Raw genomic sequence first — 15389 nt, forward strand, 5'->3', positions numbered from 1 at the left:
GTACCAACTCTAAATCAACAAACAACATCATTATGCCAAGAGAGCTCAAACAAAAACCTATGATCCCTCCCTGGAGGCTCACAATAGGATTCTAATAGATCCAAAGATCTTTGAAGAACAAAACTCTCTTGCAAGGATTCTAATAGATATCCAAGTATGAAGATAGAATGAAGAAGAGAAGAAGAAATAAACATCAATTCAATCAAAATTGAAACAGAGCTCCTTTCCCAAATGCAGAGGGAATTAAGTAGTCATTGCTCTCAAATAAAAACCAAATTGCAGGAAACTAAAGTGCATAAAAATAAAGATGAAGATTAAGAATTCAAAACTGAAAATAAAAATTAAAGAATTCATAAATGAAAATTACAAACTAAGAAACTAAACTACTGCTAAGAAAGAAAAGAAGAGAAAGGGAAGAAAAGTGTATGAGGGGAGGGGTCCGAATCACAGAATTTCGAATCAGTCTTCACTCTCTCCCCCTTCCTTCAATTCTCCATGTCTGTGTCCTCCCAGAATGCCTAATTCTATGAAACTAAGGCCTTTATATAGGCTTTCCTAAATTACAAATTGAAATAAAATTAAAAACAAATTACAATCAAATGAAAATTAACTATTCTAGATGATTCTTGTGGCCTGGATTGGTTGACAATTGTGGGCTCGCTTGCTTGAATTTAGAGTAACCTTGGATTGAAAAATTAATTAAGATGAGCCTTTCAGAATGGCGTAGCATTTTTCAGGAAAGTGTAGCGTTCGTGCACTCACGCGTACGCGTCACCCATGCGTGCACGTCATCAAGCTTTTTGGCACTTGTCACGCGTACGCGTCACCTACGCGTACGTGTCATCTTCAGCGTTGGCATCGAAGGCGTAGCGTTAGTGTCAAAGGCGCTCTTCCACACGTACGCGTCACCCACGCTCACGCGTGGCCTTTCAAAAATAACACTTTCACGCGTACGCGTCACCAGCTAAAAACATCACTTTCACGCGTACGCGTCACCCACGCGTACGCGTCGCCAGCTAAATTTTCCCTCTTCTATCGCAGGTGTTCTTTGGTGAAAACGGAACGCCAAAGGCGCTCTTCTAACGCTGAGGAACACTTTTGAGAAAAGCGTTGCGCCAAAGGCACTCTCCTGGAGATTCACAGTGTTCTTGAGGAAAAGCATAGCACCAAAGGCGCTCTCCATAGTTTCTTCTCGGTTTCACCCTTTAAGCTCCTTGTTTTCCTCTGCTTCTGCTTTTCCTATCATCAAGAAAATAAGTGCATCAAGGTAATATACAAGATGATCTTTATATACTAAGTGTGCTAATAATACTCAAAATCAAAACTTCACTTAGTGTGATCTATTTTATCATATTTACCTTGTATATTAGCTAAAACTCAGCTATGCTTGAGATTTTATTTCTTGCAGAGATATTTCATGCTATTACTTATTTATTAACAAAATTTGTATGACAACTAAACTAAAATCTACTAAAATAACAACTAAAAATAGGCAATGATGCACCCGCATCAGTATCCATCCAAACTTATTAAAGGTCTACAGTTACTCTTGAAGCCTTTTTTGCATGCATCCAGGCATATATATATCTTATCAAACACTAGTGGGGACTGTGGAATTGGTATCACTTCTAAGAGTGCAGTACTCCAGGGGTGCTGCGTAAGAGTTCAAATAGATAATCCCTCAGCTTTCCATATTTCTCACTCTTGCTTCCGACAATTCTATCTCTTGCCTCCTTTAGTGCCCTGTAAACCATCTTATCTTGAGGATGTATGCCAAACTCATCTTTCAAAAAATCACTAGCCTCCTTCCTAGTCATCAGAGGATGGATAGCTAGCCTTTTTTCAATTTTCTTGCTCAGCCAGTGTTGGCCAGCAGCATTACTGCCCATGTCCCTTGTACATGTATGCTCAGATTTAAAAGTTTTAGCCTGGAAGCACCTAAGAGAATTATTGTAGGATACATGTACAACCCATGGACATTCTTCTCCTTTAAAGCCCACCCGAACCCTTTCTTTATCGTTTTTAATCCACTAAAGCTCCCTACCCTCAGATATGAACAAGTCCTTCACCACTTCTTTAAAACCATCAAAAGTTGCAAACTTGGTGCCTACTTCAAAGTGGCCTTCTCCAAATCCATACTCATCGTTGAACACGGGCCAGTGCTGCTTCTCAACTTCTTCATCAGAAGAAACAGGGGTATGAAAATCATCTAAATGGTATTTATAGTCATACTCTGAATCAGTGGAGCTTGAGTGTATAATAGGCCCATTACTAGGCCCACCAGTTTTCAAAGAAGGCCCAGTTTGTTGGTCTACACTGGGCCCAACACTTGGTTGTACATTGGGTCTTTTTCCACCAATATTCGATCTATTCTTCCTTGGTGCATCCTTCCTCTTTAGTGGATCCTTCTTGTTCTCTTTTATTTTTCTCTTTGGTACAACAACTTTTTTCCCCTTGTAAGTCATACTTCTCTTCTTTTTGGTATGCTTCTCTTCTCCACTGCTCTTCTCATCATCACTGTCATCATTATACCCCGGAGGTGGAGGCTTGTAAAGTTCATCTTCTGTGCTCTCCTAGTTGTCATCAGAGGATGATGTCATCAGATTATCACAGATGTCATCTAGTTCTATGCACTCAACATTCCCAGTTCCTGCATTTTCGCCTCCTGTGTAACACCCTAATTAGCCTAAGCCTTACCTCGCGTTGTAAAGCAAAGGTTAATCAATGATTACGACAGTTCTAAAGCTCATACATATAATATATAGAAAAAATAATATAATCTAGAAGCTTGATGAAGGTTATAGTTCAAAAATAGGATTTAAAAAGCGCAGAATGTACTAACAGAGCTATTAACTTAAAGCACAAGATATAGATATAATATAACAACAGATAAGAGTTTGATATCATAAGAATCTAGCCACGGCTCGCGGAGTTTAAGCCGGCTAGCCATATATACAGACAAAACAGAAACTGAAGTTTGAAATAGCTTATACAAGTTTTTCTCTCTCAATACAAGCCTCTAGGCAAAAGCAAGATACAAAAGTGAGAGATGTATAAACAAAATAATCCTGAAAGACTCCAAAAAGTATCATGATCCTCCGCTTCTGTCACCATCCAAACAAGTCACCGAGGTGGGTTGCGACCTGCATCTGAAAAACAACAACAGAATATGGTATGAGAATCGGAGGTTCTCAGTATGGTAACAGTGCCCAGTGATGTAAGATATAAGACGCCGGGACGCCAAAGGCAATCCTAGACTTCATATCCATCACAAGATTCAATCTTAAGGCATAACTAGAAACAGTAAAGCATATATAAAACCTTAACATAACTTAAACCTTAACATATTAAAAGGGTAATCTAACTTAGAGAATTTTCTAGTCAAACAGTTCTCCGCTGTCCCACAGCCTTCACCAACCTATCCTCCATGCGATCCCATCGCCACTGCCTTCCGAACCTCCTCAATCCCAGTAGAAAACACAGATAATATACAATGCAAGTAAAACACAAGTATTGGCATTTAAGGCAAGTAATTCAAGTAGCAATTAGGCATGTTATACAAATAGGCATATAATTGCAAGTCGGCAAAGCAAACAAACAATTAGAAGATGCACATGATGAATGCCTGTTCTATTAGCTGTGATATCACATTGTTGGTTCAACTGCCAGCCCGACACACCTCCATGGAGATGTCGCCCTTCGGAATCATCATTGAGAACCCCCGAGATATGGTGCTCAGATCACCATCCAGGATTTTGTGCCTGCACACTCTATTGATCCAAAGGGATGTGAGCGGGATACTCTTGCCACAGACCTCACATCTCAACGTAAGCGGGATTAACCACCGTCCTTACGCCGCCGCTGCTACCTCGATAGGCGGGATTAACCACCGTCCCTGCCGCACCCATAGGTCTCATCAATCTCATTATAAAACAGTAGTTCAGCGGTTTTCAAAAAACGTTTTCAGCATATCATGGATCCATCATTTCATCTCGAGTCCTCGACTCATCTCAACCACTGTCAATTCAACATTTTCATTTCGAACTCTTTAGTCCGTCACTTTCTCAATTCATACATCTTTCGCTCTTCTCAATCCACCAAACCCATCCTCAGTACACCAGAAACCTAAGCCTCCGTTCTTTAATTTTTCAAAGAAAACCAAATAATTTCTCCTAAGACCTTTCCCATGTTTCAATGCCCAAAAATAAGCCCAAGAGTCTTAAAATGGTGTCATAGAAGTATACAATCTTGTTGGGAAAGTGGAATAGTTTAAAAACAAAGTTTAAGTTATAAAACAGGGCGTGTGCGTACGCACAGGGGTGTGCGTGCGCACGCCCAGGAGATTTTTAAGATGTGTGCGTACGCATAGAGGTGTGCGTACGCACAGGTACTAAATTTCACAATTCTGTTTGCTCGCACAAGCTGTGCTAGCGCCCTCAACAGGCTGCCCTTCCCAACGTGTGCGTGCGCATAGGTTGTAAATCCTCATCGGGTATGTGCGCGCACAAGCTGTGCTAGCGCTCTAAACAGGAAGCCTTCCCCTGCGTGTACGTACGCAAAGGTCTGTGCGTGCGCACAGGTTTAAAATTTCGCAGGAGTGTGCGTGCGCATAAGGCTGTGTGTGCGCACGTACCAGAAATCACAAAATTCTGCAACTTGGCGGAATTTCATATTTTAACACCAAACTTTGAATGATCATAACTTCCTCTACAAAAATTCAAATTTTGCAAACTTTATATCAATTTTAAGGGTTTTCAATGGACTTTAATTCTAAACAAATTTCAACAAATTTTGAAAACAGAGGCATGAGTTATGATCAGACAAAGTTCACCAAAATTCCCTTTTTACCAAATTCCACAAGTACTCAATTTTCCAAATTCTCAAGCCACATCCAACTAAATCAATACCAAACTTCTATTTGCAGCACAATCTACCCTCTTGGGTCACAATTCACCATTTATACAATTTTTCCATCACATTTCAATATTATCAACAATCAACATCAATTATATACAACATTAAAATTAATCATCCATCAACACATTCACCAATCATCATTCCATCACTATAAATTCTCATTATCAACCTCATTCCGGCTTTATATCAATAGTCAACAATATATATTCATTCAAATTCATCAAACATCATACCTCCACATCATTACTTATCAACATTAACAAATTCAATTCATCATACATCATCAACCAACCATCATCAACAACCATATCAAATCAAACCTGTCCTATAGGTCACTAGCCTAAGTGTCCATGAATATTATATACTACATAGAGAAAATCGAAACCATACCTTGGTCGATTTTCAATATACCAAAAACCCAAAATTGAGCACAAACTAAGCTTTCCACCACAAGCAATCCACCAATTTAACTCCAACAAGCACCAACAAGCTCTAATAATCACAACCTCAAGCTATAATATATATAAATCATAACTAATCAACCTAGGGCTCAATTTAATCATAATTTCACAAGGGTTCAAGAGCAACTCACCTTACCCAATAGTTTTGGAATCCCAATCCAATGGTAATCAAAGGCTAGAGTGTACCTAAACACCCCAAAATCACAAAACCTCACTTAATCAAAAGTCCTAAAACTCAAAATTTTGAAGAGAAGAACTGAGAGGGATTCGAGCTTTTCTTACCAGTTTCTTGGGTGGATTTTTTAGAGCTCTTTGCAAGGAACGCGTGGCCGCAAACGATGCAGCGATCGGAGCTCTATAGCTCAAGATATGAGCTTGGGAAGGTCTTGGTGAATAGTGCTCTATCTCTTCTCCTCTCCCTCTTTTCTTTTCAGCTGAGTGGGTGTTGTGTTTAAGTGTGGTGTGCTGAAATGGGTTCATTAAATGAATCTATTTATATGTTGGGCTTGGGCCCAACTTGGGTCCGGTCCAACCCGTTAGAGTTTTTAGCCCGTTTGTCCCAACTTTTGGCCAAACCTTTAAAATTAACGCCCGATTTTCATTTCTAATATTTTTCTTAGGTTTTTGACTGTTTTAACTTTTTTTCGTGCAGTACCGGGCAGACTTGAACCGATATGACCGGTTCGTGATTTTTCGCAGTTTTTCGCAGAAAAAATATTTTCTAACTCAGAAAAATCTACTAAGTCCAAAAATCATATTTACATCCTCAAATTCTCACTCTAAATTTTTGGAACCTAATTTAGGCAATATTAATTACCTGATTAGGCGATTAATTAGTCGTGGTTTTTACATCCTGCTTCTTCTACATACTCAGGTTCATTGACAACATGATCAAAGTAAACATAGAACTCATCTTTTTCTTCATTCCTAATCAAATTGTCACACAATTCATGAATCCCACTATCCCCTGTTAAATGATGAAGCTCAGATTCTATATCACTAGCCGTACTATCAAATCGGTATATTGCCTTGTAACTAGGATATCCTAAACCCTCATACAACTTCACTAAATCACCAAAGTTGATAAAAATCTATGTCCATCTCTGAAAATTTTTCTACTTTTCCATTCACATAATCAAGTTTCCCATCATCATTCCTCACAAACTTTCCTCTATGGTGAAAAACAGGAATTACATATCTATCAATCATCTGTAATTTTCAAACAAAAATAAAATCAACCCACAATGCACAGAACCCTAAGAAAACTTTAAAATGAGGACACAATAACTTTTTTTCAAATAAATTGAAACAGAAAGCAACCATGGCAGAATGCATTTGCATGCATCGCACCCTACACTAAATGGAACCCTGATGTGAATGTGATCAGGAACGTTGTGGATTAGCTTACCTTGATCGATGACTGAACTTCTTCAGCATACGAACTTCGTTTCTCCTACTCTACCTTCTTCGATGACGCTTTAGTTTCGTTTCAGAGGGAAGGAAGCTCTGGCTTGATGAAGGGGTTAGGACAATATATGGTAATTTCTGTCTTGCCAAAGGGTTTTTAATAAGAATGAGCTACCTTTTGCAAAACGACGTTGTTTTCAGCATCAAGTGTAACATCCGGCATTTTTTAAAATCTAAATATGAATAGATTGTGATTTTATCTTATTAAGTTTAAACTTTATAATTTTAGAAATTATTTTAATAGAAATAATTAAATAAATTCGGAGATAATTTTATTTTAAACCAATTGAGATTCTTAAGTAATTTTATTATAATTGAATATTTTGCATAATTTTAGTAATTGAAAAATAAGAAAGAATTGTATAGTTTAATTTAAGTAACTTTTATTATGAATAAGTTATGACTTATTATTAATTTGAACTCTTTATTTTATAAACTAATCTATTAAGAGTAATTAAATTAGTTTTACTAATATTTGAAGTTAATTCAATTAATATTCTTGTGTAAATTTTTATAGTTGGTTTTACATAATTTGAAAATTATATAATTTAATTTAAATAATTTTAATTATGGATAAATTATGGTTTATTTTATTAGTTTAAGTTCTTAGAGATTAATTTATTAGAAATGATTAAATGAATTTTTTTAAATACTCTAAGTTTAAGTTAATTAATATTTATGTACAACTTTTATTTTAATTAGTTATTTTATATAAATTAAAATTAAAGTTATGATGGAAATATAATGAAAGGTCATATAATTTTATTTAGGTAATTGATATTTCGAGTTTAACCGTATTTTATAAAATGTGATTAGTATGTTTACTTCATAATTTAAATTAGAAATAATTATTTGAGCTCATTAATAGATTAATAGATAAAATCTTATACGTTTTGAAAGTAATTTTTATAATATTATATTTGAATCTTAAATTATTATTCTATCTCAAATATTTTATAAAATTATTATATTACTCGTATATATTTTATCCTAGTCCTAAAAATTCCTAATTTTAACTCTAATATCACAAATCCCTAATTTGTATACTAAATCCCTAAATCTACAATTAGAAAGGGAAAGAAAGGGAACGGGGAGCTCGAGGGGAAAACAGAAGGGAAGAAAGAAGAAAACGGAGAACAGAGGGAGAGGGAGAGGGAGAGGGTGACGGAACAGAGGAAGAAGAGAGGAAGGAGGATCGCCGCGCCGTACTGCTCCCTGTGCCGGTTGCTGTCGCTGTCGCCAGAGCCAGAGGAGAGAGAGAGAGAGAATGCTCGCGAGGGAGAGGACAAACGCGAGAAGAAGGAGAGCTCGTGCGCAAAGGACAGCGCCGCCACTCCGTTGCCACGCAGCTATTGCTGCCACCCCGTCACCATCGTTGTCGCGGCTAGAAGCATAAAGTTCAAACAGAGGGGGAGAAACCGCGAGCGAAGGGTAACGCTGGGCCTCTGTCGCTACTGCTATCAGCAAGCATCGCTGTCGTTGCCGCCGAAGGCCAACGCCCTATCGTCATTGTCGATTCGGCCTGGAGCCACCACCCACTTGTCACAGCGAGTTAGTTACTCTGCCACCGCTAAATTTGCCGTGTTGAGACTGAAACTACCACTTTGACTCTGGTTTGACCTTTTTCTTAAATACGGCCCATTTACACGTTTTATTATCACTGCCATGCTTGTTCTGAGTTGATTCTGGTATATGTCTTGTCTTGAAATCTCCAGGGCTGTAATTGCTCTTAATTCCCATCCAATTTGAATTCTCTGTTCTGCTGTAACTATCATTATCGTCATGGAATTGTCGCCGTTGCGGGCATGATTAGAGATTTTGCCACTGTTGCTAATCTGGATTTGCGTGGGATTTTAATTGCTTTCATAGAGTCCCCTCGCTATTGTCCCTTGAGATTTTGTTGCACAGAGGGTTAGGTATGATATATTGTATTCAAGCTTCTTTTGATTTCTTTTGTATAACACCTATTATTAATAGTATTTATGTGATTGTTATTTGTTGGAAATCTTTGAAACATGATTTTAATGAATAAAAACAAAATTTTCCGGTATTTTCTTAAAACAGAAACGCGAAATCGCTACAAAGGCTCAGTAATTAAGTAGTTAATATTAGAAAAGATTACGTAATGTTCTTTCTAGTAGAAATACCCTGACCTAAGAAGAATTTCATAATTTTTTCTGAATTTTTAACTCCTTTTTGTTTAATTTAACTAAGGTCTAATTTAGATAAATAGTTTTATTAAACTCTTTAAAAAAATAATTTAAACAATAAATAATCATGTTAAAAGTAGTTTATAAATAAGTTATTTTGTGTTTGAGGTTTTAATGCTAAAAATGTTTATTATAAAAAAATATAATAAAAAATAATAGTATTATGAGAGAAGTTATTTTTTTTTAACTTCTCTATAAACTCTTAAATAATTTTTTAAAAAATTACAATTTAATTTTAAAAATTATATCAGATATTAATACAACTATTTTTTATAAGTCAAAAGTTCAAAAAAATTATTTTTATAACTTCCTAAACGGTACATAAGTAGTAGATTTATTCCGAATCGAGATATTTTTGCTGACTTCGGTCTTCGGCGCTAATTGCAGCTGTATACTACAAAACCTCTTCTAAACCCTAATCTCCAGTTGTTTCTTTCTGCTTTCAAGTTCAACAATTGTGGTACAGCTACACAGCTAGTCGGTTGTTCACTCTTAAAAGTTAAATCTTAACTCTTAAGCCCTGTTCCCCATTTTCCTAAAACCCTCGTTCTTCACTCACTCTACTTGTAAAACTATTAAACAGAATGTAACGAGTATCACTAACCTCATCATCTCCCGTCGAGGTTTCTTTTTTCTTTTGTTATTCCCCCCTCTTTTATTTTGGGGGGTAGTTTGGGGAATGCAAGCGCAGGCGCGAATGACGGTTGAAGGTGCGCAGAGGGTGGTGAACGATGGTGATCGTGGCGGGAGGAAGGTGTTGCAGCATCAGCAGCAAAGTCAGCAACCGCCGCAGATGGGAACTGTGTCTCAGCTTCTTGCCGGTGGCATAGCAGGCGCCTTTGGAAAGACCTGCACTGCTCCACTCTCACGCCTCACTATTCTTTTTCAGGTTTTTTTATTATTTATATTTTTTTTTGTGGTTTTCTCTTGGGATTTCCATAGAACAGATCCTCAACCACAGATATTTAGATATTTAATCATGATTTTTACACTGATAATAAAAAACTAATAATAATTTGAATTAGTGTTAGTCCAATAGTCATATGAAGGGTAGTTTAGCAGGCACACCAAGGAAAATTATAGCTGAAACTATTATAAAATTATATGGTTACCCACATAATAACAATTGAATCTTATTGTTTGATCTGTGTAGCCCATTCTATCTAGTGGGAAAGGAGATGGCTGTAATTATTGTTGTTGGTAATTATCATATTCAAATTCTACTAAAAAATTGTAAGTTTATAACTAATAATCTTTTCACTGTAATATCATTTTTTTTTAATAATGAAACGAATCATGATAGCCATGATAGCCAATAAAAATTTATTTTCTTTGCCCATCTCTCGTCATGCTACTTAAATTGCTCTGCTATCAACTAGTGTTTAACTAATTATGTCAATATGCCATAAATTTATTAGGTGCAAGGTATGCAATTTGATGTGGCAGCAGCAGCAGCGTTGAGCAAGCCTAGCATATGGTGTGAGGCCTCACGCATTGTCACTGAAGAAGGATTTAGAGCATTTTGGAAAGGCAATTTGGTGACAGTAGCCCATCGACTTCCTTATACCGCAGTCAACTTCTATGCCTATGAACGCTACAAGAGTGTAACGTCTCATCTGATGCTCTTTACAAAATGTATATGTTATGTAGAAGCTACCGCATATATATATTCCTTAAATCTGATCAATTTCATATATTGCAGATAATACATTCAATTTTGGGGGAGAAACTCGGAGGAAATACAAGTACAGACCCCTTTGTGCACTTCATAGGTGGTGGTTTGTCTGGCATAACAGCTGCTACTGCCACATATCCGTTGGATCTAGTGAGAACCCGACTTGCCGCACAGGTAATGGACTTAAATGAATTGAAAATTCTTGGAGATTATTTTCAAGCCCTTGGTTATTTGCATTAATGAATTGTATAATTTGATAGCTATTTATTGTTTGATTGAATTTGGTCTGATTTATCATTACTTTCTATTTGTGGCCAAGAATTGAGAATATTTTATTATGTTTCTTTGCAGAGAAGTGCCATTTACTACAATGGCATCTCCCATGCCTTTAATACAATATGCAGGGAAGAAGGCTTCTTGGGTCTTTACAAGGGACTTGGAGCAACATTATTGGTAGGCTTATGATGCATCTTTAATTCTTAATGAGTTATTTTGCATTTTGTGTTTATTCTGTTATTATATTTTAATTTTACAGCTGACATAACTAATTATTTTGTGTGATACAGGGTGTTGGGCCGAGTATAGCGATAAGTTTTTCTGTTTATGAAGGCTTACGTTCATTTTGGAAGTCGCAAAGGTGAATAGCCTTGTGTTGAAGCTTATATTGTCATGCTTGGAGGATATACTTTTATGAATATTATTTTCTCATTTCCTTATGAATTAGGCCTGATGATTCAACAATCATGATCAGCCTTGCTTGTGGCAGTCTTTCAGGCATTGCGTCATCAACAGGTGGGTTCTTGATGATAATGCTGTCTTTAATTGGTTCATCTAATTTCTCAAGTTTGTTTAGATAAAAGATTTTGTATCCTCTTCTGCTAAAGGCCTGCACTGTATGTTGAACAACTTTTATAATTAATAATGTGCTTCATTAGATGTTTTGCTCTATACCACTAATGCTTGTGATTGGTGCAAAAATCTAGTGCCTACTACCTAAGGGGAAAACTTCTAATGGGAGACACATTATGCATTGGTGACTTTAAAATGACTTATTTATTTAAATGCTCTAATAACTAATTTTCATTCATAACATGTATATATTTGTCAGTTTTTCTGAATATTATTTTCCCGAGGGAGAAATTTTGGTTAGATAGTAATGTTCACATCTGACGTAACCTTGTGAGTTTGATTGGCTCTTATAACGTGCAGCAACATTTCCTTTGGATCTAGTAAGGCGCCGGATGCAGTTAGAGGGGCTTGGGGGTCGAGCTCGCATCTATAATACCAGTCTGTTGGGAACATTTGGACACATAATTCAGAATGAAGGGGTACGAGGTTTGTATAGAGGCATTTTGCCTGAGTACTACAAGGTTGTTCCCGGCGTGGGCATTGTCTTTATGACTTATGAGACATTAAAGATCCTTATATCAAGCATTCAGAGTTATTAAACTATTTTCCATCATATGCTGACCACCTCCATTTAATCCTTTTAGGAAATTTTGTCATGGTGAGTTTTGTTGGCTTTGACATGGAATCATATTCATCTGTGAATACGTAGGTATAGTCGAGAATGAGTGATGTCAATTGTACCTAATTCGGAATTTAGGTTGCAGTGCTTTTGTAGTAGTTTATGATCAAAGCAATGATGCAGTGTAAAACCTTGATTTATATCAGTGTTAACAAATTATTAGGGGAATCTTTCATCTGAACAATCTTTTAAAGGATTACTTCAGAAGCAAAGGTGAGAAACTTTTCTATGTTTAGATGTAATTCTTAAAATACCTTTTTTTTCCTTTTTTTTCATTTAAAATCAAAATTAGAATTTAGTTGTTTGGATGTGATAACTGAAATAGCATATACATTCCTTATAGATGAGTTGTCATCTAAGATGGAGTTCTATTTATTTGTTGGCTTTGAGAAAATGGTATAGTATTTTGTCACTATATGCAATACAAGGGGTAATTGATCTTCATGTTTGGTTGAATACATTTGCTAAAATTTACATTCAATGCCCTGATTGATCTAATTAATAGTGAGGTTTTAATTTAAATTATGTAAGACATATATCAATGGTGTGGCTGACTTATACTTTTGAGTTTGTTTTAATTTATACCAGACTTATAAAATGTAGTATTTGTCATGTAATATTGTTATATTTTAGAGTTATTTATCTTGTCTTAAACATAAAGGTCTCACATTATATTGTGAGATACTCATTCTTTCTTGTCTTTTTAGTAACACTTTTTTTGAAGACAGGATGATTACTACCTCAAGTGATAATGATGATAGCTCTGCAATGGTTGAAGGTAATAATAAACTTGATCTTACATGGACTTTTGTTGCTGCATTAGTGGCAAGTTATCAAGTTGTTTGGCTGAAGCAGTGGTATTAAGTTACGAGTTGAGCGAGGGAAATAGGAATAGGTTTTAAGCAATTACAATATACAATACATGTTTTTTCAACAATTGGTATGATATGATAGGTCATAGACTCAATACAAACATGATACATGTCAGGGGACAATGGTGTCGTTTGATTCATGTAGCTGACCTCACCTACTAGGAATAAAGCTTTGTAGTTGTTAATAGGTCATAGTTCAACATATAAAGATGATGACTAATGGTTTCAACATTTTGATGATACCATTCATAGGTAATTCCATCGAGTTTTAACAATTATATATACACAAATTAGGAAACTACATAATTAGGCATAATTATTCAATTTATTTTGGTGCATAAAAAGATGCATAAGTATTAACATTATAAATCAAGAACAAAGTGATAACTAACCATATAAGAACTGTGGTTGTGTCTGTGACTAAGAGTTTACATATGAAAGTTTGCATTATAGGTGGATCCTTCCTAAGAGCCACATGCAAACAATAAGCACATATATTATACCAACACTAATCAAGGCATTATTGCTCATATAACCTTTCTTATTAAGGTAATATCTTACTTATTTGGTGGTTGGATAGCAAAAGTGGCATCTAATACATTCATGTAGTCCTTAAAAATTAAGGTCAATATTAATCATAATCTTAGATATAGTTAGTGACACCCAAATCTATTAGATGAAGAGGTCTAATGATTTGATTTCATAGTAATCACCAGAATGTTGACATTGCTGTTCAGCAGTTTTATATGTTGCTTCATGACCTATTATGTATATGAATGAATATAACTATACTTTCATGGCTTAGGATTCAAAGCCTTCTCAATAAAAGGGCTATTAGTAACCTTTCTAAAGTTAAATACAAAATGTATCCCGTACATATTTTTAATACAAAAAAAGTATCCTTCATTTATACTATTTTTTTGGTTTCTAACTTCGGTTGAATTATTATTTTTTAACTAATTTCATATACAAAATATGCTTTCTACACACATACTGGACCAACAACCAACCTCTCTCTCTCTCTCTCTCTCTCTCTCTCTCTCTCTCTCTCTCATATCCAAGGTAGTATTATGTTGCTTTGGCAACTTCATCCCATGGCGCATCTATTATGCCTTCTTTCGAAAAGGCTTCACAAAATAATATCCTTAACTTAAACAATCAACACAAAAAGGGAAAAAAAGAAAAAAAAAAAAAACAAAGCATTACCAAGTATATAACAATAGACCCCTGCTCCTATTCTAGATTCAAGCAACAAGAAACACAATCTTCCTCACACTCGACCAAGACATGCCTTTGTGTGTGTGGGGTGTGTGTGGGTATATATTTCAGTATTGGTTTTCTTCTATGCTATCCTTCTCCATGTGATTGTTTCGAAGAGGCTAGTTTCCTATTTTTGGTCACAGAAGGGACAAACAAGAACCATACTTCCCCACTTTGAAGAACATTATAATAAATTGATATTGGAAAATAATTCTGAGTGCAACCGAGTAGTGTAAGCTTTGAGAATGGAAGAGTAATGGAGTATGGAAGAAAACCAGAGAAAGGGCTTAAAACAAAAAAAAAAAGGCAAAATCAAAGGAGGTACCTTTTGAATATTAAAAAAATATACAACCAAGTTAGGTTGGTCTAGTGGTTGGTTCACTAGTCGGTTTAAACTAGTATCGGAGATTCGAATCCTGCTTTGTGTATGCAGCAACCTATTAGCCAGCGATAAACCCTTAAATTGAGTTCAGTACTGTGACGGATTAGTTCTTTTGGAGAGACCACGGGCAGTTTTCCTTTGGAGAGGGCTACCAAATCCAAATCGTACTTTCATTTACTCCAATAAACTTTATGATCTCCAATCTCTCACATATTCAGAATTGTTCAAAAAACTATCTAATTTTAGTATATGATAATTTGTCACTAGAGTAGAAAAGCAGCAGCGGTTATCCAAACTTCTTACAAGCTTAAGTTTATTGTTGTTTTCAGTTCCAAATTTTCATTTCAAGGCTATCATCACAATCTTTGACGAATCAATCATTTGCATCAAAGATAAATGTTATTAGTGTTGATAGAAATACAAGAAACGAATCATAAATGTGTTATTGTATCTTGTATAATTCCTTGACACAAGGAGATTAGTTATATACAAATTTTCAACAATAATCTTAACAACTCTATTAACTACTCCACTACTTATCAACTAATATTAACTCTACTAACCTAAACCTAATTCACTAATCATATTTTAATATCTCCCCTTTTTTCCAAACTCAA

General features: G+C 35.6%; 1 protein-coding gene across 1 annotated transcript; it reads left to right on the forward strand.

Moving 5' to 3' along the window:
- Positions 1-9422: 9422 nt before the first annotated feature.
- LOC107639412 (uncharacterized) lies at positions 9423-12491 on the forward strand. Its single transcript, XM_016342901.3, has 7 exons — positions 9423-9944; positions 10474-10659; positions 10758-10904; positions 11082-11183; positions 11297-11367; positions 11455-11522; positions 11940-12491. The coding sequence occupies exons 1-7, from the start codon at positions 9735-9737 to the stop codon at positions 12176-12178; spliced, it is 1023 nt and encodes a 340-aa protein (XP_016198387.1). The 5' UTR covers positions 9423-9734; the 3' UTR covers positions 12179-12491.
- Positions 12492-15389: the final 2898 nt, after the last annotated feature.

Source organism: Arachis ipaensis, chromosome B4 (genome assembly GCF_059453495.1).
Source record: "Arachis ipaensis isolate K30076 ecotype BB chromosome B4, ASM5945349v1, whole genome shotgun sequence".
In the NCBI taxonomy this organism is placed as follows: domain Eukaryota; kingdom Viridiplantae; phylum Streptophyta; class Magnoliopsida; order Fabales; family Fabaceae; genus Arachis; species Arachis ipaensis.

Bases quoted from the DNA above. Each gene is read 5' to 3' on its own strand.
- LOC107639412 (XM_016342901.3), top strand. From the start codon at position 9,735: ATGCAAGCGCAGGCGCGAATGACGGTTGAAGGTGCGCAGAGGGTGGTG. The intron at 9,945-10,473 runs GTTTTTTTATTA...TAAATTTATTAG, and splicing joins GCCTCACTATTCTTTTTCAG to GTGCAAGGTATGCAATTTGA. The intron at 11,523-11,939 runs GTGGGTTCTTGA...TATAACGTGCAG, and splicing joins AGGCATTGCGTCATCAACAG to CAACATTTCCTTTGGATCTA.